General features: G+C 45.1%; 1 protein-coding gene across 7 annotated transcripts in view; it reads right to left on the bottom strand.

Annotated features, from left to right (window-relative positions):
• The window catches only part of LRRC20 (leucine rich repeat containing 20), a 108223-nt gene that overhangs the window by 32988 nt on the left and 47633 nt on the right, over positions 1-27602 (bottom strand). For 6 of the 7 annotated variants that reach the window (XR_014077938.1, XM_081573880.1, XM_081573881.1 and 3 more), the window contains one exon: positions 9407-9556. The exons of the other annotated variant lie outside the window; for it this stretch is intronic. Coding sequence is in view for 5 of the 6 variants with exons in the window: in XM_081573880.1 (XP_081430006.1) it covers positions 9407-9556 (150 nt within the window). In the remaining variant the exon portion in view is untranslated. The remainder of the gene's footprint in view (positions 1-9406; positions 9557-27602) is intronic. 7 annotated transcript variants of the gene reach the window in all.

Genomic DNA, 27602 nt, shown 5'->3' with positions numbered 1-27602 from the left:
TGTACAGGAGACAGGCATCAAGAAAATCCCCATGGAAAAGAAATGCAAAAAAGCAAAATGGCTGTCTGAGGAGGCCTTACAGATAGCTGGGAAGAGAAGAGAAGCGAAAAGCAAAGGAGAAAAGGAAAGATATTCCCATCTCAATGCAGAGTTCCAAAGAATAGCAAGGAGAGATAAGAAAGCCTTCCTCAGCGATCAGTGCAAAGAAATAGAGGAAAACAACAGATTGGGAAAGACTAGAGATCTCTTCAAGAAAATTAGAGATACCAAAGGAACATTTCATGCAAAGATAGACTCGATAAAGGACAGAAATGGTATGGACCTAACAGAAGCAGAAGATATTAAGAAGAGGTGGCAAGAATACACAGAAGAACTGTACAAAAAAGATCTTCACAACCCAGACAATCACGATGGCGTGATCACTCACCTAGAGCCAGACATCCTGGAATGTGAAGTCAAGTGGGCCTTAGAAAGCATCACTATGAACAAAGCTAGTGGAGGTGATGGAATTCCAGTTGAGCTATTTCAAATCCTCAAAGGTGATGCTGTGAAAGTGCTGCACTCGATATGCCAGCAAATTTGGAAAACTCAGCAGTGGCCACAGGACTGGAAAAGGTCAGTTTTCGTTCCAATCCCAAAGAAAGGCAATGCCAAAGAATGCTCAAACTACCGCACAATTGCACTCATCTCACATACTAGTAAAGTAATGCTCAAAATTCTCCAAGCCAGGCTTCAGCAATACGTGAACCGTGAACTTCCAGATGTTCAAGCTGGTTTTAGAAAAGGCAGAGGAACCAGAGATCAAATTGCCAATATCCGCTGGATCATCGAAAAAGCAAGAGAGTTCCAGAAAAACATCTATTTCTGCTTTATTGACTATGCCAAAGCCTCTGACTGTGTGGATCACAATAAACTGTGGAAAATTCTGAAAGAGATGGGAATACCAGACCATCTGACCTGTCTCTTGAGAAACCTGTATGCAGGTCAGGAAGCAACAGTTAGAACTGGACATGGAACAACAGACCGGTTCCAAATAGGAAAAGGAGTACGTCAAGGCTGTATATTGTCACCCTGCTTATTTAACTTATATGCAGAGTACATCATGAGAAATGCTGGGCTGGAAGAAACACAAGCTGGAATCAAGATTGCCGGGAGAAATATCAATAACCTCAGATATGCAGATGACACCACCCTTATGGCAGAGAGTGAAGAAGAACTAAAGAGCCTCTTGATGAAGGTGAAGGAGGAGAGTGAAAAAGTTGGCTTAAAGCTCAACGTTCAGAAAACTAAGATCATGGCATCTGGTGCCATCACTCCATGGGAAATAGATGGGGAAACAGTGGAAACAGTGTCAGACTTTATTTTTTGGGGCTCCAGAATCACTGCTGATGGTGACTGCAGCCATGAAATTAAAAGACGCTTACTCCTTGGAAGGAAGGTTATGGCCAACCTAGATAGCATATTTAAAAGCAGAGACATTACTTTGCCAACAAAAGTCCGTCTAGTCAAGGCTATGGTTTTTCCAGTGGTCACGTATGGATGTGAGAGTTGGATGGTGAAGAAAGCTGAGCGCCGCAGAATTGATGCTTTTGAGCTGTGGTGTTGGAGAAGACTCTTGAGAGTCCCTTGGACTGCAAGGAGATCCAATCAATCCATCCTAAAAGAGATCAGTCCTGGGTGTTTATTGGAAGGTCTGATGTTGAAGCTGAAACTCCAATACTTTGGCCACCTCATGCGAAGGGTTGACTCATTGGAAAAGACCCTAATGCTGGGTAGGATTGGGGGCGGGAGGAGAAGGGGACGACAGAGGATGAGATGGGTGGATGGCATCACCGACTCGATGAACATGGGTTTGGGTAGACTCTGGGAGTTGGTGATGGACAGAGAGGCCTGGCGTGCTGCAATTCATGGGGTCGCAAAGAGTCGGACACGACTAAGCGACTGAACTGAACTGAACTGAGCTGATATTAACGTAAAATTGAATCGAATTCTTAAAGAACACCCTACGTTCGTTTCTGAAGCTTATCTCAGTAATCTATCTTTGGATGAAGATCAGATGCCTCATAACCTGCAACCAGGACTGGAAAAAGACATAATTTAAGGGACTGTCTCCAAGCTGGATGGAAGGACTTTTTTATCAGGTACTCTTAACTAGCTCATGCACAATGAAACTAAAGGGAAATTGACTCTTAGATTAATTCCCACTTCCAAAGGCCCCTACACTGGACTGGTCTATAGAGAAGACAGCTGACCTGATCTCATCTTAAAATGATGCTCAGAGGAGAAACTACACTACACCAGGATGAGAAGACGACATCAGAGGTAGACAGCTTGCCCAAGATGCTGGACCTGATTTGTGTGATCATTTATGTTTTCTTGACTTCTTAGACCTTTGCATATAAATCAAATGCTTTTCTATCATAGGCCTGATCCTATACTAGTTTTAGAAATCAATCCAGTTGTTGGGTTTGTGGCCAATTACCTGTGTCTAGTTCTGGGGTACCTTGGTAAATTTCTCTACTACAAGGCTCTAACTGGTTGGTCCTGAGGAAAATTTACTTAAAAAAAAATTATAGTTGTATTCAGGTCTCTGTTGATATTACTGGATGGGATCCCCTCACCAGGCCAATTAATAATGCCTGCTCTGACTCTGGCCATAAATCTGAGCTTTCTTCTATTACTCAAGTTCAATCAGAGCAAAAAGCAAAGTTTCCACAAAGGAGGAAAAATCTCCCACAATTATTGGATGGATTTATATAGATAATAGCAGGCTATGGTAATTTATATTTAAAGTCTCCTCTGTGTTGGAAACAATCAAATCTTACTAAGGATAATCAGTCTAGTAACACTAGAAAACTGGTCTATGTGCCTTATAGACAATGCCAATATATAATTTCCCTGGAAGATAAAGATTAGTACAGAGTAGATGAAGTCAGATGACCTGGGATATACTGGGCTACATCTAACGCAAGCTCTTAACTTAAGTCTTACTTGTGACTTTACTAATACTGCTGGCTATGTTATTTGTATTTCACCTGTTTTACAAAATTGCTGTTTCTTACACTGCCAAATGTGTGACTGAGGCCTCTGATAAAATAATAAATAGTTCCCTGTGAGATCGATGATGGTAACAGTGTAACTCTAGATATGGGAAGAAGCAACAAAAGGGAATGTTTTCCTGGACCAAGAGGCTAGTAAGACAGGTGATCCAGAGAATTTTGGATACTGTTTTATGGCCTAGCCCAGGAACAGCACATTGAGAGGCCTGTCAACAAAATCTTTGCCAAACCTAAGAGTGGACATTCTCAGCACCATGGGATAAAATGGTCATGAAATGCCCCCCTCAAAATCATGGTCAAGTTTACTAGCAAAAAGGGGTTCTACCAACTGAAAACTGACACTTGCCATCTACGTCCACAAAGATTAAATCATGGCCACTGCAACTGCTGACCTTCAACTCCCGTGAAAGGAGTTCAGGGTGAAAATCAGGAATGAGGCACTCTGTGCTCTGGAAAAAACTGGCAGAATAGGCCTTCAGATAGTTAGATCTTTTCAGGCGAATATTTTATGAGTCCCAATTCTTGCATCTTCTCATACCTAGAGAAACACTGACATCATTAATGATGATATCTGCTTTGGCTATTAAGGAAAATTTTACAATTAAAAGTCAAAATATAGTAGCTATGGTTCAGACATCCTGGGAAATAACTAAGTGATACTATGGGTGTAATTTCAGACTAGATCTTGTATTGCTAAACACTTGAGTTTTCTGAGTTGTGTCAGGCTTGGATGCCACCATTCTCAAAACAATGTCTGCTGGAAGCTAGTAACTGCAACCTTACTTTTTTATAAAACTAGACAACTGGCTACCTGGCTACAAGTCTCCCTGAAGTGCCAAGTCCAGAATGGGTTTCAGGCCTATTCTTCTAAAAAGAAATGACATTTATTTTGTCTATTAAAATTCCAGTTATCACTCCTCCAGTTACTTCTAATTGGGTCTGTTACACCAAAATGGCAGACCAAGGGATTGAGATTTTAATCATACAAGACTCAGATCTAGGACTTGGAACTCAGGAATACTTCCAATTCAGTGTCTACTTTCCCAACTAAAGGAATCCTAAGCTCCATTTTGACAGGAAGTTATCACAGTCATAGTTGCCTAGTTCCCTAAATTAAAACTGAGCAGGACTCTGTGGGGCTCTGGAGTACAGATCTGTTCTGTGTTCTCCATTTCTTGTCTGTAGGATATAGGCTTCATTCAGCCTCCTTGACTTTCCCTGAGATCCAAAGGGTGGATTCAAATAATTGCTAATCAAGGAAGGGAGGGGATACAGAAACAAAGGAGAAACAATCAAATGGTGGTACAGCCTTGAAACAGGGTCCTGGTTCCTACTCAAAAAAATATGCATAACAATGTCTTTGAGTTCTTCTACAGAACTGGGGCCCCCACCCAGATGGAGGGTGGTAACTTCAGGCTGAGCACAAGATTCCTGGAGCACAGCTCTGTTGCCTCACCACCAACCAATCCAAATAAGGTCACGAACCCTGCAGCCCTCACCTCAACTGTTGCCTTCTGTTTCAGGGAATCAGAGATGACCAACCTGTTAGATCTCCTGTTTGGCCCCTGTCTTTCATCTCTGAGAGGAGCCAACAGTTTCAAACTAAATTGCTGTTATTACAAGGGTGAATGCTTGTTTCAGGCAAAAAAAATACCTTGACTTAGATCCGGTAGAGAGAGACTTCTGCTCTGCTAGGCAGGCCTACACCCATGCACAGCAGGAAGAAGTAACAGAAGAAAGAGACCTACGCCCCAATTCCCAAGAAGTATCTTGAGTATGAAGTCTCTTAGGGGGCAGTTGTTAGGGGAAGCACACTGACTGAAACTGCCCACCCTGGCCAGGCACCATAGTAACCATATGCATGAGTTGTTTTACGACAGGAGGTCCTGGTAAGGAACACGGAACTAATAAGCCACCACCAACCGGAAGAGTTCAGGAAAAGTCAAAAGGAGACACCACATGTCCAACCACCTCCTAGAATCCTTCTCTCTGGCATCCATCTTGGCTGAACAAGGCATGCACCACCAGGAAGGACTCTGAGTCAGAATGATTGGCTAAAGACAACCCGGAAACTAATCCCATCACCATAAAACCCGAGACTGTGAGCCATGTGGCAGAGCTCTTCTCCTGGGTTCCCTTACCCTACTGCTGTCTACCCAGGTGCCCTTTCCCAATAAAATCTCTTGCTTTGGCAGCGCATGTGTCTCCTCGGACAATTCATTTCCGAAGGTTAGACAAGAGCCTAGTTTTGGGCCCTGGAAGGGGTCCCCCTTCCTGCAACACTATGACAGTGAAATGAGATGACACATGTAAAACCCTCAGTGTGGAGCTGGGGGTGCTAAGTGCCCAGTGAATTTGGGTCCAGTGTTATTAGTCACTTGTTCATGCCCTTGACAGGCCCAGAACAGGTGCTCAGGAGAAGCCAGTGAATTGAGCTGAAAAGCAGGCTGTGAGACTGAATATACACACAGACAATGGCCAGACCAAGTATAAAAATAGATCTGTGACCCACAACCTGCAGCATCCTGTCCAGGAAATCATGTTAGTAAAGTAAAGCAACCACCCAGGAAGCTAGCCTTCTGTTATGTCAGACTTGTAGGCAGTCAGACTACCATCTCCATCAACTATCCAGGAAGCCAAATAACATCCTCTGTAACAGTTGGCCTCAAATGGCCAGATCTTGATTACTAACTGAGTTTCCCTAATGTTTAGGCCAATATCCCACTTAGGATCAACCGGAGACAGCCAGAAGTACATCCTAAGCAATCACATAGGACACCCTGCAGCCAGCTGGCCCGCCTGCCGCCAGCTTCCCTGGGCTCCCAGCCTGCCATCAGGCACACCTGAAGCCTTCTCCCCTTCATCCACTATAGAGCCTTCCCACTCCTCTGTCTGCCTTTGAATCCCTGCTAAATGCAAGTGACAGTGGCTGAATCCTTGGCTAGAGCAAGCTCTGAATGAAACACCTCTGCTGGTTCTCATTTGGATGGTCTTTGTCTATTTCTGCAGGTGTGTCTTGGACACCTTTGGCCTGGCAGGCTCAGGATACACTCAATAAAAAGACCTGAATGACCTGCATCGGGAGGAAGTGGAGAGATGGGAACATGGGAGGAGAAGACAGGCCAGAGGAGCCACAGCCAGACATAGGGACCCACTCGGCAGAGCCTACTTGCCCTTTGGACAGATACAATCTGTACCATTGTCCATCTCAGATCTTGCTTTTCCCCACTATAAGTTGGGTGAAAGATGTCAAGGGGATGTAACCATTAAAAACGACCCTGGTTGCCCAGTGGTTAGGACCTAGCACTTCCATTGCAGAGGTCGGGGGGCGGGGCACAAGTTGGATCCCTGACTGGGGGAACTAAGATCCTGCATGCTGCACGATGTGGCTAGAAAATAAAAAAATAAAGTGAAAAAAAAAGACCATCCAACTTCAAACGGGCCATGACTCCAGCAAAAGAAAGTGTCCAGGGTACCCACAGGAGACCACTTGACAGGCAGGAGGCACAAGCAGGGAGTAAGCAGGCCGCTCTCTCCCCAGCACTGAGGCAGCCAACCTTCTCTGTCAAGGGCCCACAAGAGGATGCTGGCAGGCGGTGAGGAGCCCAGCAAAGCCTACTCAAGCCTCCTCGTCACACTTGAAAAGAAAAGGGTTTTCTATTTGAAAGAGAAACCAGAATAAAGGTTGGGACCCAGAGCCATCACTGTGGGAGCCAGGTGAGTCTCTCTGCTACAGCCCCTCTATTCCTGGTCACCCTCCCTGGGTTCACTGCTGCCTCTGTGAAATCCAATCACTGGGCACACCAGGGGCCTTCTCTTTGTAATCTCTTTGTAATCCAAGGTGGTATGGAGGAGGCAGGAGTACCAGAGCACAGGAGGGAGGGCAAACAGCAGCCTTCTACAGACCTCTGATGGAAGGGTATCATGATAAGTATATTTTCACGACTGACTGATGGAAGGGTATCATGGTAAGTATATTTTCACTCCTGAGGCACAAATATAGGGACCCTAAGTGTATTTCTCTGGCACCTGCCGCTGTGTCCCCTAGAGAGGGCCTGCTCACTCATTCCACAAGGTGCTGCCAAATGTCAAGTCCTCTCCAGGAGGCCCTTGACCTAACTAATGCAGGTGGTCTAGAAAGGCAATCCCGGCTTCGGGGTGGGTGACGTGAGTATCATGCTAGAAAATCCTGGACACATCGCTTCTTTCCCTGACCTTCCTTTTCCACTGTGAGATGAGATGGCAGAAACAGCTCTAATATTTTATGAGAGATTCTTTCAACTGGTGGCCCACAGGCTAAGTCTAACTTGCAAAATGTGTTTTATTGGCTTCCACATTAAAGTAAAAATAGATAAATTTCACATAAAGATCCATCTTTCTAGCTTCAATTGAATAAAATAATCAGAACAATCCCAAGGACTTTCCTGATGGTCCAGTGGTTAAGAGTCCACACTTTCACTGCAGGGGGCACAGGTTTGATCCCCAGTTGGGGAGCTAAGTTCCCACATGCTGCACAATGTGGCCAAAAAATAGAAGGAGAAAAAAAAGAACAATCCCATGGCACATCTGGCAGAAGCTGAGCAGGGCAGGTACCAGTTGGCCACAGTCACCACCACTCCTTATCATTACCAATCTGAGTCACTCATAACTTACATGCTAGTCTCTTTGGCATTTGTGTTTATAACCCCTAAACTATGGCCTCAATTTTGGCTGCCAGCACTTTAGGATGATTGATTTAGGTTTTAACAGATGCCTACACCCAGACCCCAGAGAAGGCAATGGCACCCCACTCCAGTACTCTTGCCTGGAAAATCCCATGGACGGAGGAGCCTGGTAGGCTACAGTCCATGGGGTCGCTAAGAGTCGGACACGACTGAGCAACTTCACTTTCACTTTTCCCTTTCATGCACTGGAGAAGGAAATGGCAACCCACTCCAGTGTTCTTGCCTGGAGAATCCCAGGGACGGCGGAACCTGGTGGGCTGCCGTCTATGGGGTCGCACAGAGTCGGACACGACTGAAGCGACTTAGCAGCAGCAGCAGCAACACCCAGACCCACACCCAGACATTCTGATTCAATGGATCTTGGGGTAAAGCCGAGGCAAATCAATTCTAATTTCAGCCAGGCTGAGAGCTGCTGGTCCAAGGGCCCCACTGGCTGGGAGGATCCATCTCACCTGTGTAAAGAAGCAGCCACCAGAAAAGGAAGGATGGTAAAATGGTCCTGGTGAAAACTGTCCACAGGTGCTCCTGGGGAAACATGTCTTGCCCTGGGATTCCTTTACTCACCCTCCATCATGAACACTTAAACATTTTAGGCACAAATGCAATGAGCTTTGTGAGCTTCAGTCAGAAACGACCACACAGATCAATCCCTCCTCCCAGCCCTTGTGTCTGTACCCAGTCCAGGTCCCACCTGTAGCTTTCTCCCAAGCCACTGTCCAGGCTGCTTCCTGTCCCTGGCCCAGGTTTGCCAATTCATGCTTCCCTCTCCACTCTGGGCTCCGCCAGAGCCCATACCTCCTCTGGGAAGCTGCAGGAAATAGGCTGTTCAGGTCCCTCAGATTTCATCAGCAGCATTTTACATACTGGTTTCTCTAAACAGACTCTAAGATTCCTTTCATGCCCCTATCAAATAGAGAATTCCAGAAGGCAGGAATCACCTCTCCTGTGCCCTCTCAATTCTCCCTCCCACCCCACCATTTCACAAACACACACCAAGTGCCCAGGCTGCAGCTCCACCCCACAGGTCACTGGGCTGAGCAGCAGAGAACTGCGGAAGGATAAGGGACGCGCAGAAGGATGAAGGAGTGGGGAGTGGACACTCAGTGGCCACTGCATCCTGCTCCTCCATCCGGAGGAGAAATTTCACATGCATCTATAACACCCACCTGTCAGCCTCCTGCCCATCTGTCTGCCAAGCACCCAAGTCCACTTGCTCTGCATGTGCTCAGCAGAGAAAACAACATCCCTGACATGTCACTCCTGAACTGAAAAAGCAACACGCAAAAACAGTGCTAGATTGGGGGGGGTCCACAAGGGGGCTCATTAACAAGTCTACTGAGAAAAAACTACTCCAGAGCTGCAAGATCCCAAATACCCTGCTGGTCTATTCAAAACAAAAGAATCACTCCAGGACCCACGGCCTTAACGATGAGTCAATCTGATTCACAGCCAGCTAGAGGTAGGGGAGATATCCAGGCTGCAGGGAGGACACGGATCCACCCTTAAAGGCCCTCCTTGGGAATTGTTTCCTGAGACTAGCTGACCAGGGAACCAGCCCTGGTGACAGTCCCCTGAGACGGTCGGAGCCTTCAGGGTGAGAGCCAGAATGCCCTCCCAGCCTACCTCGGAGCTGACAGAATGTGGTCATGAACTTGCTGGTGAGGGACTTGAGCTCGTTGTTGGCCAGCGTGATGAGGTGAATCTGGTCGGTGACATTTCGCAGGACCTTGTAGATGCCGATGGGGAAGGAAACCAGCTTGCACTCGGCCAGGTCTGCAGTCAAAGGACAAAGACTAGAGTTAGCAGCCACAGCTGACCACGGACTTGCCCCCAACCCCAAAGACCCTGACCCTGTCTCTCCTACTGCCTCCTTTCTCTCCCACCCATCTTCCCTGTGCCAGGCTCGAGACCTTGTCCTCTCTCCTCCAAGAGCCTTCATTACCATTCACTACAGTTGTCCCCATCTAGCTCCCTAAACTTAGGGCTGATTCTAGCACATTCTCTAATAGCACTGTCTGCTAGCCAGAATGCAGAAGGCAGAGCTCTGCCAGAACAAAGGACCCACACGTCCCTCCGGGATCATCAGACTCAACAGTGAAGTCACAGTTTTAACAGTGCTTTATAACAGTCTACTTCTTTGAAAAGAGGCAATTCACACAGACTTTGTGGTTTGACCTTCTTCCCTGTCCTGTCACTCTGAAGATAGGTCTGTCCAAGAGGCAGCAGGGAAGCCTCTCTGAAGAATAATCTGGTAATTCTTTAAAAAGTTAAACCTAGTTAGCACATGACCCAGCAGTTCCAATCCTGGGTGTATATCTGGGAAAGATGAAACCACGAGTCCACACAAAACAGTACACATATTCACAGCAGCATTACTCATGTTGTTGTTGTCCGGTTGCTAAATCATGTCTGACTCTTTGTGACCCCAGGGACTGCATCACACCAGGCTCTCCTGTCCTTCACTAAGTTTGCTCAAACTCATGTCCATTGGGAGAAGGCAATGGCAACCCACTCCAGTACTCTTGCCTGGAAAATCCCACGGAAGGAGGAGCCTGGTAGGCTGCAGTCCATGGGGTCGTGAAGAGTCAGACACAACTGAAGCGACTTAGCAGCAGCAGCAGCAGCATGTCCATTGAGTCAGTGATACTATCTAACCATCTCATCCTCTGCATTATTCATAATAGCCAAAAAATGGAAACAACTCATGTGTCCATCCACAGATGAATAGATAAAATGTGGTATATTCATTTTGTTTGGCAACAGAAAGGAATAAAATACCAATATATACTACAACCGGAGAAGGCAATGGCACCCCACTCCAGTACTCTTGCCCGGAAAATCCCATGGGTGGAGGAGCTTGGTAGGCTACAGTCCATGGGGTCGCTAAGAGTCGGACACGACTGAGCGACTTCACTTTCATTTTTCCCTTTCATGCACTGGAGAAGGAAATGGCAACCCACTCCAGTACTCTTGCCTGGAGAATCCCAGGGGCGGCGGAGCCTGGTGGGCTGCCGTCTATGGGGTCGCACAGAGTCGGACACGACTGAAGCGACTTAGCAGCAGCAGCATATACTACAACATGTTGTTGTTGTTTAGTCGCTAAGTCATGTCTGACTCTTTGCGACCCCATGGACTGTAGCTCACCAGGCTCCTTTGTCCATGGGATTTCCCAGGCAAGAATACTGAAGTGGGTTGCCATTTCCTTCTCCAGGGATATTCCTGATCCAGGGGTCGAACCCGCATCTCCTGGTTGGCAGGAGGATTCTTTACCATTAAGCCATAGACGGGCCTTAAAAACACTATGATAAGTGAAAGAAGCCAATCACCAAGGATAATATGCTGTATGAGGCCATTTACATGAAAAGTCCAGAATAGGCAAATGTAAAGACAGAATGTACATTATTGGTTATCCAGGGTTGGGGGTACTGAAGGGTGAGGGGTGCAAATGTTCTACAATTGAATGTGGTGATAGTTGCACAGTGAATATACTCAAACCACTGAACTGTACACCTTAAATGGATGGACTACATGGTATGTGAATTGTATCTCAATAAAGCTGCTTCATATATACGGCAGCAGAGAGACATTGAAAGCATGGAGGCTCAGAAATTATCTGTCCAGCTCATCTAAGTCACTTACCTTTGCTGAGCCTCAGTTTTCTCATCTTTAAAATGGGGGCATCATTGTCTACCTAGTAATGCTGTCAGGAAAAGTAAATATAATAAAAAGTACTCAGTGGGGCTTTCCTGGCGGCTCAGTGGTAAAGAATTCACCTGCCAAAGCAGGAGACACAAGTTCCATCCCTGACCTGAGAAGATCCCACCTGCCACAGAGCAACTAAGCCTGTGCACCACAACTCGAGACTGTACTCTAGAGCCCGGGAGCTGTAACTGCTGAGCCCACATGCCACAACTACTGAAGCTGGTGCACCCTAGAGCCTGTGCTCAGCAACAAGAGAAGCACCACAAAGAGGCCTGTGCACTGCAGCTGGAGAATAGACCCCACTTACCACAACTAGAGAAAAGCCTCTGAAGCAATGAAGACCCAGCACGGCCAAAAATAAATAAAATTATATTTTAATAAAGTACTCAATATACTAACCAAGTGCCTAGCAGGTAAATAGTGGGGCTACTACAAATGTTGTTTCCCTATTCACCTTCCACTTTGCCCTCCCCTTTGCATCCTAGCCACACCTCTTCATGCTTCAAGTCCAGGTCCCATCCCACCTCTTCTAGAAGTCTTTCTGGATGCCCACATTACTGGTGATTGCCCCAGCCAGGAGCACTCACTGACTCAGACAACACTGATCCATCTCTCAGCAAACTGTGGTCTTTTCCCTCAAGAGGCCAGGCTTCCCCAGGCCTCTAAGCCTTTGAAGTTTGTTCCAAAATCAATACATAAAATTCAATAACATTCTTATATGCCAACAACAAGATACAGTTTTTAAAGATCCTATTCTGTGAAGAAAGTCAGACAGAGAACAAATCTTTCTCAGTTATGTAAGAGTATGACATCACTTATATGTGGAATCTAAATCATGGTACAAATAAACATATTTACAAAACAGAAATAGAGCCACAGATGTAGAAAACAATGTTATGGTTACGGGGTGAGGGGCATGGGGAAGAGGGATAAATGGAGACCGGGATTGACATAAACATAAACATACATGTAAACATATATGGAAAACATAATTAATAAGGACCTACTGAATGGTACAGGGAATTCTACTCAGTACTCTATAAGGGCTTATACGGGGAAAGAATCCAAAAACGAGTGGATATATGTTCATGCATAACTGACTCACTTTGCAGTACAGCAGAAACTAATACAACATTATAAATCAACTATACTCCAATAAATTTTTTTAATTTGTATTTTAAATATTATTAAGTATACTAAAAAGGAGAGGACAGGAAGGAAGGGGAGGAGGGAGGGAAGGAGGAAAGAAGAAAGAAAAAGATCCTATTCTGAATAGCAGCAATAATGCAAAGTCTATAGACATAATCAAAACTGAAGCCCTTCACCCTTATCTGCCTCACAGAATTTCTACTCTGACTCTAATAGCAGCTCAAATGTCACCTCCTCCACAAAGCCTTCCCTGACAACCCTAAGCTCCAGTCCCTGAGTCTCATATGGTGTGAAAGAGACCTCTTCATCCGGTACTGTATTAACCTCCTTTTGCATCTACTTTCCCAGTGGAGTAAGAAGAGCCCCTCAGAGCACATTACCAGCAGAGGTGGACCAGGCTCAGTGGGCAGGAGAGAGTTACTGGTGACCTCCTGAGCTGGTCTGAGGAAAGAAAGGGGACAGATGGGGGGTAAAGGCAAAAATCCAAAAGACCGAGGAACCAGAGAAGTAGGACATCCCATTAAGAAATGTCTTTAGGGACTCCCCTGGAGGTCCAGTGGTTGAGACTCTGCACTTCCACTGCAGGGGGCCCAGGTTCTATCCCTGGTCAAGGAACTAAGATCCCTCAAGCCTTGAGACTCAGTCAAAAAAAAAAAGTGTTTTTACTGTTTCCTCTGGTCCAGGGTGACTAGGTGACTCCAGCCTGGCTGCCGTCCAGTGTCAGGAACCTGCTCTTAGATCAGCAAGATGGGGTTTGCAGAAGAGAGTGCAAAGTCTTACGGGGAGGAATGGATGCCCAGAGGTCAGACTTCCAGTAAAAAGAGACCGAGGACTGGATCAGCCTTGCAGGCTCGAAATTTGGGGCAAGTTGAGGATTCTAGAAAAAGCAAACCTTCCAAACAATGAGCCCCCTAGTGCTTTGTGCCAGATGCTCAAAGGTCTAGAAAGGTTTCTTGTGGTTATAAATAATAACAGCCCCTGTGGATAAAATCAATGGATCTCAGAGCTGCTGGAAACAACATCAAGGAAAGTGTCAGAAGCTTTCCCTTTAAAACAAAGAGCAAAATAAGGATGCCTTCCATCATCAGTATCCCTAAATATGGTCATAGACATGCTGGCCAAAGAAATAGAAAGCATAAACATCATAAACAGATAAAATGATGATTATGTGTATATGAAATAACTGCATAACCTCAACAAAGCAGTCGTCTGACAAGGTACACAAATTAAAAAGATCTCAGCGAAGTGGCTAATCAAACTAAACATGCAATTTTCAATAATATCCCTATATGCCTACAATAAATATAGTTTTAAGCAATATAATATAAAATATAGAACTCAAAAATACAGAAAAATAAAAAAATTTTAAATAATAAAACAAAATATAGAGCTAATCATAATGGAATATGCATCTGACCAATATTAAGAAAAGTAGGAAAGTTCACAAATATATTTTTAAAAATGGGTTTGTACATTGAAGATATATAACATTCATTGACAACAAGTCAAAATACTGTAATAATGGTGATTTTTTAAGAAGTTAAATTATAGATTGTTTAATGCAATTCTGACTCAAATCCCAAAAAGCTTTTTTTTTTAACTTGATGAAATGGTTTTAAATTTCAACTAAGGAATAAGCAAGCAAGACTCTCTAAAAGAGAAGAAAGTAGGGAGGTAACCAATTTTATAAGGCTGCAGGGATTAAAACAGAGGGTAATAGGAAAAGAGATCATATAAAAGAAATCTACAGTCCAGAAAATACAGCCCCTAAATTCAGTTCAGTTGCTCAGTTGTGTCTGACTCTTTGTGACCCCATGGACCACAGCACACCAGGCCTCCCTGTCCATCACCAACTCCCAGAGTTTACCCAAGCTCATGTCCATAGAGTCAGTGATGCCATCCAACCATCTCATCCTCGGTCATCCCCTTCTCCTCCTGCCCTCAGTCTTTCCCAGCATCAGGGTCTTTTCCAATGAGTCAGCTCTTCACATCAGATGGCCAGTGTTGGAGTTTCAGCTTCAACATCAGTCCTTCCAATGAACACTCAGGACTAATCTCCTTTAGGATGGACTGGTTGGATCTCCTTGCAGTCTAAGGGACTCTCAAGAGTCTTCTCCAACACCACAGTTCAAAAGCATCAGTTCTTTGGCACTCAGCTTTGTTTATAGTCCAACTCTCACATCCATACATGACCACTGGAAAAACCATGGCCTTGATTAGACGGACCTTTGCTGGCAAAGTAATGTCTCTGGTTTTATATGCTATCTAGGTTGGTCATAACCTTCCTTCCAAGGAGTAAGCGTCTTTTAATTTCATGGCTGCTGTCACCATCTGCAGTGATTTTGGAGCCTCCCAAAATAAAGTCAGCCACTGTTTCCACTGTTTCCCCATCTATTTCCCATGAAGTGATGGGACCGGATGCCATGATCTTAGTTTTCTGAATATTGAGCTTTAAGCCAACTTTTCCACTCTCCTCTTTCACCTCCATTAAGAGGCTCTTTAGTTCTTCTTCACTCTCTGCCATAAGGGTGGTGTCATCTGCATATCTGAGGTTATTGATATTTCTCCCTGCAATCTTGATTCCAGCTTGTGCTTCCTCCAGCCCAGCGTTTCTCATGATGTACTCTGCATATAAGTTAAATAAGCACAGTGACAATATACATCTTTGACATACTCCTTTCCCAATTTGGAATCAGTCTGTTGTTCCATGTCCAGTTCTAACTGTTGCTTCCTGACCCGCATACAGGTTTCTCAAGAGGCAGGTCGGGTGGTCTGGTATTCCCCTCTCTTTCAGAATTTTCCACAGTTTATTGTGGTCCACCCAGTCAAAGGCTTTGGCATAGTCAATAAGGCAGAAATAGATGTTTTTCTGGAACTCTCTTGCCTTCTCAATGATCCAGTGGATGTTGGCAATTTGATCTCTGTCATAATCTAATAAGTGCTTAATGAGGCCTCACAAATAAATTAGGGAAGAAAAGAGTTAATAACTGATGTCAGAATAGCCAATGAACAATTCTGGGAAAATAAGAGAGAAAAAGAGACTCTTAACCTAAGAAAATAAAACTCTAGATAGAATTACATTTTAAATATTTTTTGAAATCAAACCAAAATATCAGAAGTAAACAGACTTTAACATTTATACAGCCCCTTAATTGAGGATGACTTTTTCAACGTAGGAGCCATAAAGAACTACAAAGGAACAGATCAACAAACCTAACTATAAAAAAATATAACACACCTGGATGCTTAAAAGAAGATAAGGCAAGCAGCAGATTGTGAAAAAGGATCTATAAATAGAATAAGTTGTTATCTTGATTATTTTAAATACTCAATATAACTCAATTTAAAAAGTTAATCCACCAGATGATAGATATTCACCAGGGAGAAAGTATAATTAGTAAACAAATATATAGCCCCTGATATGTGCTGTCAAACTGCTTTACAGAATATTTACATATTTACATATAACCTGGCCAACAAATAAGAGGACCATCAAAAAATCTTTGCTAATACGATCAGTGGAAATTATATCCTTTGCTGTCATAATGAGACTGATTATCTTTTATGATTAATTAACCGTTTTTATTTCGTTGATGGAATATCTTGCTTGGGTCTCTGGCTGTTTTTCAACTTGGAGTTCTGGCATTCCACATGCCTCACACCCTCTCCAGCTGTTAGTAGAGCTCCCTAAATAATATTATCAACCTACATCTGTTCATTGTTTTTCTTGTTTAATAGTTCAAGTTACAGCATTTAGGTGTTTTTTTGAAAACAGAATATAAAAATTATATGCACACAGTAATTTCAATTATGTACAAAAGTATACACGCCTGGGAAAGAAGACTGAAAGAAAAAATAAGCAGAATGTTAAATAGTTATTATAAAGGATTAGAGCAATTTATTACTATTTATAGTCCTGCTGTTTATTTCATATAAAATAAGTACCACTATTTATTTGCATAAAAATATTTTCAGTATATACAGTGATACTCTACCTTTAAAATTGAAAAATAAATGCATCATAAAAATAACTTTTTTTGGAAAAAATAACCTGGCATATTCAAGGATAAACTGAAGCCAGCCAGCTCTTTAATCCGAGAAACAGAGAAGGCAGACCCATGAAAAAAAGACAGTAACTCTCTGTCCTGGACTGAAGTAGAAGTTATGAGATGGAGCTTTCAGGACTCGAAGAAACATACACAGCACCCTGCTCTCCTAAGTGGGGACAGAAAGTGTTCTCGATGAAAGCAGAAAAGCCACAAAGCCACTCAACTTATTCCCAAGAATGCTCAAAGCAACTGTCTTCCCAAGAAGATGAAACAGGATGAAACGCGCAACCCACAGCCTCGTTCCTCCCACCTGGGCTGTCCACATGCCATCCCACCGTGCACCACCCCACTCTCCCACTCCCCAGTCCAAGCAACACGTGGCCTCCACAGCTTCACTTGCCCACGAATATTCACAGAAGCATAAGGCCCGGCACCTGAGGGGTGCTGAGGGCCCGGATGCATCCACACCCGCTGCTTTCATTTATCCTCTGCAAATAGCTATCCAGGCCCTACTGTGTGCCAGGCACCATTCCGCAGTGTGCCCTGTGGCTTCCCTATGATTATTTTGTTCTTGGGGACTCGTCTGTTTCCCTCCATCCTTTGGTGCACAGGTAGGAGGGTGCACCACGATGCTCCTGCTCAGAACAGTCTAGTTGCCTTTGATGGTAAAGGCCCCCAAGGATACCTGCAAAGAGCCCTGCTGGGATGTGATGCAAACACCCCCTCCAGACCATGTCACCAGCCACTAACATGGCCCATGAAGTGCCCTCCCCTGTGGGGAGGAGAGGCCTGTGATCTCAGGCACAGCTCTCCATGGTCACTGGGACAAGAGTATGGAGATCCAGGTACCCAGACACGTGGGAGCAAGTCACAGTCTTGCCCAGTCACCTTGCCATCTGTACAGAAGGTGCAAAACACCTCATGTCCATTCCCTGGGGATGGGGATATTAACCATAAATAGTAGCACTCACTATTTCATATAAGCTAGGCTGGCAGACCTATCCTGTCTGTGCACATGAGGAAACTACAAGTGACTTGCCCAAGGTCATTCAGCTAAAAGTAGTATAAGATTTCAATGCAGCTTGATCAGGCAGCCAGGGGTCCTAACCATTTTGCTATCCTGACCTGCTGAGTCAAGAGTGTGCCCAGGTGTCTGCTTCTAGGCCAGAGAACGGGGAGTCCCTGCTGAGCAGCTCAGTGGGAAAACAGGGCCTTGGCTACAAACTCCTGTAGGCCTTTCCAGTTTAGCACCCACAATCCAGGGATAGAGGCCTCTCAGCCTTCTTCATGAGCCCTCTGTCCTCAGGAACTTCTTCTCCAGGTCTAATTCAGAGGATGGGCACCCTTTATACCTACTATGCCTGTGTGAGGTAGAGACAAGCCCCTGGGTTGAGTTAAGTTCAATGTTCACAGGGGCACACAGCATGACTTCCAGAAAACACAGCCAGGATATAGCTGGGGGCCAAGTCCCACTAAGGGAGGAGGACCAGGGAAAAGAAGACCCAGGCTGGAGACAGGCGAGTCATCCTCCAGGAGGCACAGGAGGTCACCAGGAGTCCCATTCTCTAAGAGTCCTCAGAGCTGACAGGATGGGGGCTAGTTCAGCAGTCATAAGGAAAAGGCTCCAGGTGAAGAAGTGAGTGCAACATCATGGGGAGATCAGGCAGGGTTACCACCGAGAGGACTCCTGAACCAGATGGAGGCCAGGTGATCTCAAAGGTCTCATTCAACCAAAAGAAAACAAGTGGAGCTACTTGTACTAACTTTATGCCAGGCACAGTACTAGGCCCTTTTTATGTATTAACTCGTTACATTCCCATAACAACCCTAAATTACCCTCACAGGTGGATAATGAGGTCTGTAGTGATGGGTGAATTGTCCAAGGTCATTTCAGGGAGATGATGTGGAGTACAAAGAACTGGAACGCAAAGATTCCTGTAAGGTCATCAACTTGTCTTAGTTTGCCCAGGATGTTCCCAATTTTAGTACCGAAAGCCTGACAGCCTGGTGGACCCCTTGTTAATCCCTGACAACTCAGGACAACTGGTCACCCTAAATTCAGCTGCACGCTGACAGATGAGAGATTACTAGAATTAGAGAGGAGTGGGGAAGGTAACCCAGGGTGAGCCATGGCATGAGCAAAGACCTTCATTCCTCTGGGGCTCGACCTTTGAGCCCCGCCTCCTCCTGTAACTTCCTAGACCTCATGAGATAGGAAGGTTCCGGTCTCAAAAACATTTCAGGCTCCTTAGTAGTGCATACAATCCCACAGACCCATCAGGGGCTTAGGAATACTAACAATGGGGTCCTCCATCAACATCTGAATGGCAGCTGGATTCAAGTGTGCCTTTTCTCAGTGCCCTTGTCATTGACTCCTGAACTATAGTAGAGAACAGAGGCCTTTAGGCGGGAGGCACTGTAATAAACACAAGGCATAATTATCCTCATAATTATAACTATCATTGCAAGAAAGTCAAACTGCATGTCTCCAAATCTCTAATTAGGATAGCGTTTTGTGTTAATAAAGAACCTTTTTAATTCAAAATGCATGGGTCCTTCATTAAAGGTTATCCTATCAATTCTAATGAATGCCTGGTGAAAAGTAACTGGTGGGCAAAACAAGCAAAATCCTAGCAGTACACAGAACATTGTGTGGGAAATCAGGAGGGCTGAGTCAAGCTTGTATTGTTCCTTAGAAACTCAGAACTGACCCAGCTCAGTCCCTGCTGAGAGGTGGGCCTGGTGACAGGACCCCGTAGTGGGAGCAGAGAGGGTAACTAAGTCACAGGGCCTGAGGAGGAAGTGTCAGGGACTCAGGCCGGCAGGTGCATGGGCTCCTCAGCTCGATCAAGAAACAAGACTCCCCAGGCTGTAGAAGGAAAACTGCCACCAGTGTGACCAGTCCCACCCAGGATATCTTTTTTCACAAAATACCTCTTTTCACAAAGTCTTTTTTATAGAATCTTTTTTTCAGGATTAGAAGGTTGAAGGTCATTTAACCCATGTTTTCCAAACTTCCCATTTGGAGAGGTGGGTCCCAGGAACCTACCCTTGAGATTCTGTCTCAGTGGGTCTAGAATGGCAGCAAGGAATTTGTTTTTTAACAAGTATTCCTAGGTGACTGTTACCAATAAGCAAACTTGGGAAATACTGAGTAACACAGCCTCCCACCTCAGACCTGAAATTCTCTTACTGTCTCCACAGAGGGCACAGAGTTCTTCTTGAATGCCTCTGATGATGGGGCACTCACCTCCCTTTCACAGAATGGTTTTAACTGTTAGAGACTTCTTTCATGAACCGTATGGTAACTGTTACCCTGCCACTACCTAGCGGTCCTTCTGCCTTCTTGGATTACATATAGCTATCTGCCCCCAAGTGACAATACTTTATATACATGAGGACGAAGGACATGATATGTGTTTCTCCAGGCAAAACAGCCAGAAACCTCACTCCCTATGGTTTTCAATGCTCCCTTCAGGGTCAGGACTGGCCCAGCTCAGACCCTGCCGAAGCCAGAACTGACTCCTGAGCAGGCTTTCAGTCTGTAACACATGACCAAAGCCACCACTCACTGACACCAGCTATATGTCCGAAACTTCTCAGGGCCTCAGACCTACAATCTCATCTACTCCTCACAAGTACTTTGTAAGGTCAGTTCTAACTTACCCCCATTTAACAGAGGAAGAAACTGAGTCACAGAGAAGTTAAAGACTGGATTGCTCAAGGTTGCATGACTTATTCAAGGTCACCCAGTTAATTAAACAATAATTAACATTCATAAAGGGCTTCCTACATGCAAGCCACTTAGCATTGTCATACTACCTTTAAATTTTTTTTTATTGAGTTTTAGTCAATGTACAATATTTTGTTTCAAGTGTACAACATAGTGATTCACAATTTTTAAAGGCTATTTCTATCTGTATTTATAAAGTATTGGCTATATTTGCTGTGTTATACAATATATCCTTGTAGCTTATTTATTTCATCCATAGTAGTTTGTACCTCTTAATTCACTACCCCTATCTTATCTTTCCCAGCTTCCCATTCTCCACTGGTAACCACTAGTTTGTTCTCTATATCTGTGAGTGTGGTTTATTTGGTGGTGTTATATTCACTGAAAAAAAGAAAGTGAAAGTCGCTCAGTCGTGTCTGACTCTGAGACCCCATGGACTATACAGTCCATGGAATTCTCCAGGCCAGAATACTGGAGTGGGTAGCCTTTCCCTTCTCCAGGGGATCTTCCCAACCCAGAGATCGAACCCAGGTCTCCCACATTGCAGGCGGATTCTTTACCCTCTGAGCCACAAGGAAAGCCCAAGAATATTGGAGTGGGTAGCCTATCCCTTCTCCAGTGGATCTTCCCAATCCAGGAATTGAACTGGGGTCTCCTGCATTTGCAGGCAGATTCTCTACCAACTGAGCTATCAGGGAAGCCCATATATTCATTAGTTTATTTTATTGATTTTTTTTCAGATTCCACATATAAGCAATATCATACAAAAGCATGTCTTTCTCTGACTTATTTCACCAAGCATAATATTCTCCAAGACCATCCATGTTGCAAATGGCAAAATTTCATCCTCTTTTATGGTTAAGTGGTATCATACTATCTATTTGGGGGAGGGGGTTGTTGTTTCTATCTACTCATTTTTTTTTTCAGTACTTCATCTCATTTTACTTTTTATTATTATTTTTATTGGTGTATAATTGTTTTATGAAGTAGTTAGTCTCTGCTGTACAATGATTTGAATCAGTTATATGTATACATACATCCCCTGCCTCTTGGACCTCCCTCCCCAGCCCCATCCTACCCATCTAGGTCATCACAGAGCACTGATGATGAGCACCCTGTGCTATACAGCAGCTTCCCCACTAGCTATTTTACACATGGTAGGCTATACATATCAGTCCCAATCTCCCAATTCGTCCCACTCTCCCCGTCCCCTGCCCCATGTCCCATATTAACTCAATCCTCACAACAGCTCCATGAGATGGGAACTATTACCACCATCTCTGTTTTCAGTAGAAGAATCTGAGACACACGCCTGCGGCCTTGGTTAGTAAGTGGCATAGCCGGCCCTGAGCTAGTGCATCACTATGTACACAGCCTCCCTAGGATATGTAACTGTCACTCAGGATGGTCAGCTGCTCTGAAACAAAACAAGAGATTTTCAGTTCCAATGAACAGACAGATCTTACAAGATTTACAATGGATTGTTATGGACACTGGTATATTACAGTTACCGTGAAGCTATATTAAGGAGGCTTAGAGTTGAAAGAGCTGGCGAAAGAATTATCCAGTGCCTGGATGTGGCACTAAATTGGCTCTGGGACCTCAGGCAAGACCCTTTGGTTCTTATGCCCTTGGTGTGCGTCTCAGGTAAATGTCGAGGTTGAAGCTGATCGACTCTGAGACCCCTCACAGCTGCCATTGTGAAATCTAGCTGGTGGTTGTCAGACTTGGTGACACATTGAGCCAGTCACCTGGGGAGCTTTACAGACTCTCGATACCTTAGTCTCATTCACAGAGATTTTAACTTAAACAGTGTGAGCTGGGGCTTGGGGATCAGGGGTTCTCAAGCTCCCATGGTGATCCTAACACACAGCCAGGGTAGTGAACTCTGCACTACACCATTACCTCTCAAATTTGACTGTGCTAACAGATTACCCAGGGTTCCTATTAGGATAAGGCTTCTGATGGTGAGGTCTGTGTCAGGAACTGAGATCCTGTATTTCTACCAGGCAGGTCCAAGGACCACTCTCAGTAGCAAGGACTAGTCCAATGCAGTGGTTCTCAAAGCAGGGCCCCTAGACCACAGCATCTCCCCAGAATCCATTGTGAATGCACATTCTCAATCCCTATTCCAGACCTACAGAATCAGAAGCTCTCAGGGCAGGGCCCAGCCATCTGTATGTGTGTGTGTGTGTTTAAGATGTTTATTTACTATTATTATTGTTATCACTGATCACCTACTAGCAGTTTTTTAATTTTATTTATTTTTGGTTTTGCTGGGTCTTTAGTTTCAGCAAGCGAGGGCTACTATCCCCTTGCAGTGCGCCAGCTTCTCATTGAGGTGGCCTCTCTTGTGGCAGAGCACAGGCTCTAGGGCAGGCAGGCTTCAGTAACCGCAGTGCACAGGCTCAGCAGTTATGGTTCCCAGGCTCTAGAGCATGGGCTCAACAGGTGCGGGGCACGAGCTTAGCTGCTTGGCGACATGTGGGATCTTCCCAGATATGGGATCAAACCTATGTCTCCCGCATTGGTAGGCGGATTCTTTACCACTGAGCCACACAGGGAAGCCCCATCTGTGTTTTAACAAGTTTTCCAACTTGAATTTGAGAAATCACCCTGGATTAGAGAGACTGGGCCTCCCCCAGCTGCTGTCTCCTGGCCCTGATGGATGGTGATGAAGGTGACAATGAAAGCAACTCACATTCACCAGGTGCTGTCTGGTCTGTGCCTGTGTAGGGGCTTTAAGTTTGTCACATGTGGAACATTATTTTGCCCTGGGTGCCTCCTGCTTCTCATCAGATTGGGGAATTTCAAGACAGAGCCACTGTCTCTCCATCCTCTCTTGCTTGTTCATGTTTCTGACTCTGACAGAGGCACAGGTGACCTCTGGTATAGAAGCAGCTGGGCTGGGCTCAGGAGGCCCACATTCTCGTCACAGCCCCCCTGCTATTAGCCGTGGGGTCTCACGGAAAAGACTTCTCCAGGGGCCTTGTTTTCTCTTCTGTAAATGAGGGTTTAGACCATGGGATCTGGGGAGTCTCAACCAGGCTCGACATTCTGTGACTCTATGAGTCTACTGAACAAAGACCTTTGGCCAGTGCTCCTGTCAAAGAGGAGAGGCTGCAAGCTGCAGCTAAGTGTTCCAGAATTGTCCGTGCCTTAGAACATGCTGGAACATGTACTATAACAGAGGGATCTGAGGTTCAAGTCACCCAGGCCCACGAGTAGAGCTGGGATTTGAACCAAGAAACCCAACTCCAAAAGCCCATGGGTCTTTCCACAACACTACATCACATCAGAGTACACCACACCACCCTCTCTCCTTCTACCACGGTCAGGAGATAGTCCTAAAAAAGGTAACATAGGGACTTCCCTGGTGGTCCAGTGGTTAAGACTCCACACTTCCATTGCAGGAGGCACAGGTACAAATCATGGTCAGGGAACTAAGATTCCACATGTCTCATGGTATGGCAAAAAAAAAAAAAAACCCAAGATACTATAATAATAGCTTACCCTTATGTAGCATATCTATATGCTTGAGACTTTAAATAGTTGACACACTTTGTCAATTTTAATCTTCACAACAACCCCAGGAAGAAGGCAGTATTAAGTTTATTCTCATTTCATCATTGTAGAGTGTGTGTTAGTCGCCCAGTCGTGTCCGACTCTTTGTAACCCCATGGACCGTAACCTGCCAAGATCCTCTGCCCATGGGAATCTCCAGGTAAGAATACTGGAGTGGGCTGCCATTTCCTCCTGCAGGCATCATTGTAGAAACAGGGGCTAAACAGAAAAGCTGCAATGTGAACCCGGGCAGTCTACCCTGAGAGAGCTCAGTTTAGCAGAACAACACATGGGATGACGTGAGGAACTCAGACCAGAGGCCCTCGGTGGGAGGAGACTCTCATTCAGGAGGCTGGTATAGAGAAAATCATATTAAAAAGCAGAGATGTTACTTTGCCAACAAAGGTCCATCTGGTCAAAGCCATAGTTTTTCCAGTAGTCATGTATGGATATGAGAGTTGGACTATAAAGAAAGCTGAGCGCCAAAGAATTCATGCTTTTGAACTGTGGTGTTGGAGAAGACTCTTGAGAGTCCCTTGGACTGCAAGGAGATCCAACCAGTCCATCCTAAAGGAGATCAGTCCTGAATATTCATTGGAAGGACTGATGCTGAAGCTGAAACTCCAATACTTCGGCCACCTGATGCGAAGAGCTGACTCATTGGAAAAGACCGTGATGCTGGGAAAGATTGAAGGCATGAGGAGAAGGGGAAGACAGAGAAAGAGATGGTTGGATGGCATCACTGACTCAATGGATATGAGTTTGAGTAGGCTCCAGGATTTGGTGATGGACAGGGAAGCCTGGCGTGCTGCAGTCCATGGAGTTGCAGAGTTGGACATGACTGAACAACTGAACTGAACTGATAGAGAAAACAGATTTTTCTGAAACATGAAAATGAAAACTTAGACATAGGCCTGCTGGGAAGAGTCAGCATTTCTTCCAGAAGATCAAACTCCAGCACCTCGGCATGAATTCAGGGGCTGGGGCTAGAAGCTAGCATCCTGGCGTAAGAAGCAAAGGGCTGCCAGCCTCTGAAACGCCGTTTGGTCTCTAAAGCTAGGAGGTGTGGGATGCAGACAGCAGGTGAAACAAGTCATCAAGGACTGGCATCAATGCACCACTGCACAGTTAGGCTGTATCCTGTTATCTGCGCACAGCATTGACAGAGCTAACTAGCTGTAGAAGTTTTAAGACAAACAGGAGCGCTGGACGACTGTCTCCTGGCAAACCCCCTTCTCCAGAGACAACAACTTTAGGGATTTTCGGGGATTTTGCTGGTATTTAATTGCCAGTCCCTAGAGCAGCCTTTTCCTGGCCTTTCCCCATCTGTCTCATGCCACCTGGAAAGGAAAGGTCACAGGAAAGCTCACTGAGTAATCGCAGAAGTCCAGAAAGTTCCATTTCAATAGCAGTTATACTGGGCCCCGGCAGGGAGTTAGACAGAGAAGGGCAGAAAGGTACTCAGGAAAAGGGTAAGGTGCAAAGCATCTTCTGGGGACAGGGTGAGACCACTGAACCTGAACATGACCATGGGCCTGTTGTTTCTTGTATGTACTTTACAGATCTCTGTATTGTGTGATATTTTTACAACATTACTTCTTACAACTATCCTCAGTTTAAAGAAAGTAACATCCCTAACATCCAGCTACCCATGGGGAACAGGCTAGGTAGGTGGAGATCTCTCTTGATGGAGGCGGGGGGAATGGGGTAAATTCCTGAAGGGCCAAGCCCAGAAGGGCTACCGCAGAGCACAGTCGACAGCCCAACCACAAACACGGCACACGTGAGGCTCTGGAACTCAGACATGCTTTCTCCTCTACCTCCTGCAGGAGTCCCAGCCTCTCTGGGACATGATGGGACTACAGTGTCTGCCTCCCAAAACAAAGCTGAGCTTCTGGCCCTCAGCCAGTGGCCATCACACCCAATAGTCGGGAGATGCTCCAACTACACAAGAACAGCTAGAGAGATAAAGAAGGAAGAGGTGCCTGAGAACTTTCTCTTCCTCCAGATCCAAACTGAGGCATTTTTTGGGCCAAGGCTTTGGTGCTATGGGGTCTCAGGGAAGTTACTTAGCCCCAGCCTCAGTTTCCCCTTCCATAAAGTGAGAAAAAAAATTCACACAAAATCCTCTACATGCATGTTCACAGCAGCATCATTTGCAGTAGTAGAAGTAGCTCAAAAAAGTAGAAATAGCTCAAATGTATATCAACTGAGAAATGGATAAGCAAAAGGTGGTAGCTCCATATCACTTGGCCTTAAAAAAGGAATGAAGTACCAATACAACAGGATGAATCTCGGGACTTTCCCGGTGGCTCAGTGGGTAAGAATCTGTCTGCCAACGCAGGGAACAAGGTTTCAATCCCTGGTCCGGGAAGATTCCACTTGCCACAGAGCAACTAGGCCCATGTGCCACAACTACTGAGACGGTGCTCTAGAGCCCGCAAGCCACAACTACCAAGCCTACCTGCTGCAACTACTGAAGCCCGAGAACCTAGAGCCTATGTTCTGCAACGAGAGAAGCCACTTCAATGAGAAGCCCAAGCACCACAACCAAGAGTAGCCCCTGCTCGTCCTAACTAGAGAAAAGCCTGCCCATAGCAACAAAGATCCAGCACAGCCAGAAAAAAAAATTGATGAATCTCAAAAAAATTATGCTAATGAAGGAAACCAATCACAAGAGGCCATATACTGGATGACTTCCTTTACATAAAACGTCTCGAATAAGCAAATCTACAGAGACAAAAGGAGACTGGGGGTTGCCAGGGGCTGAGGGAGATTTGAGAAATCTGTAGTAATTGCTTAGTGACACAGGGTTCCTTTCTGGGTGATGAATATGTTCCAAAATTGATCGAGGCGATGGTTATACAACCTGTGAATATATTAAAAGCCACAGAATGTTACACTTTAAAATGGTGAATTTTGTGATATGTGAATTATTCTTTAACTTAAAAAAAAAGTGAGGACAAGATGATCTAACTAACCAACAGAGTTGTTCTGAGCATGAAAGAAAATGTCCACAAGGGGCCAAGCACAGCATGTCAAGCAGTGTGTACTCAGTAAACAAAAGATGCTGTTACAATGCTGCAAAGACATTGTTTTGATGTGAGAATTCATTACCAGGAGGTGCTTCAGCTCTGTTGTTCCTTGAAGGAGGAAGAAGGTCCCTGGCAGTCACTTATTCCAAAAACCTCACAGCAAAGAGACAACTGTGTATGTTATTGTGGAATCTGGGACTTGCCAAAACAATTCCTGTTTCTTCCTGGCAAGCCAGCTAATCACTTAAAAAAAAATCCTGTATTTAATTAAAATCAAAAGTTAATACCACACAGAATACAACCAAGTGATGCACAGTCACTGACTCGAGATATTAAATTACTTTGTTCAATCAATGACTCATCGCTAACACGCAGAACAAAAGGCGATAGAAACAGGAGCCACACTGATGCCAACAGCGTGGCCACCAACAGCTCTGAGGTGATCACAGTCAGGCTGAGCAGAGGTCAGGTGCTGAGTCAGACTTTGGAGAGGCCTGGGCAGGCCCTGAGGTCTTCTACAAAAACAAAAGCAGGCAACACTGACTGAGCATCACCTCATTTGATCCTGACAACAACCTCTGAGGAAG

The sequence above is a fragment of the Giraffa tippelskirchi genome, chromosome 2, assembly GCF_054371585.1.
Source record: "Giraffa tippelskirchi isolate mGirTip1 chromosome 2, T2T-mGirTip1v1.2.pri, whole genome shotgun sequence".
NCBI lineage: Eukaryota > Metazoa > Chordata > Mammalia > Artiodactyla > Giraffidae > Giraffa > Giraffa tippelskirchi.
This window is presented reverse-complemented; position numbering and strand designations above follow the sequence as displayed.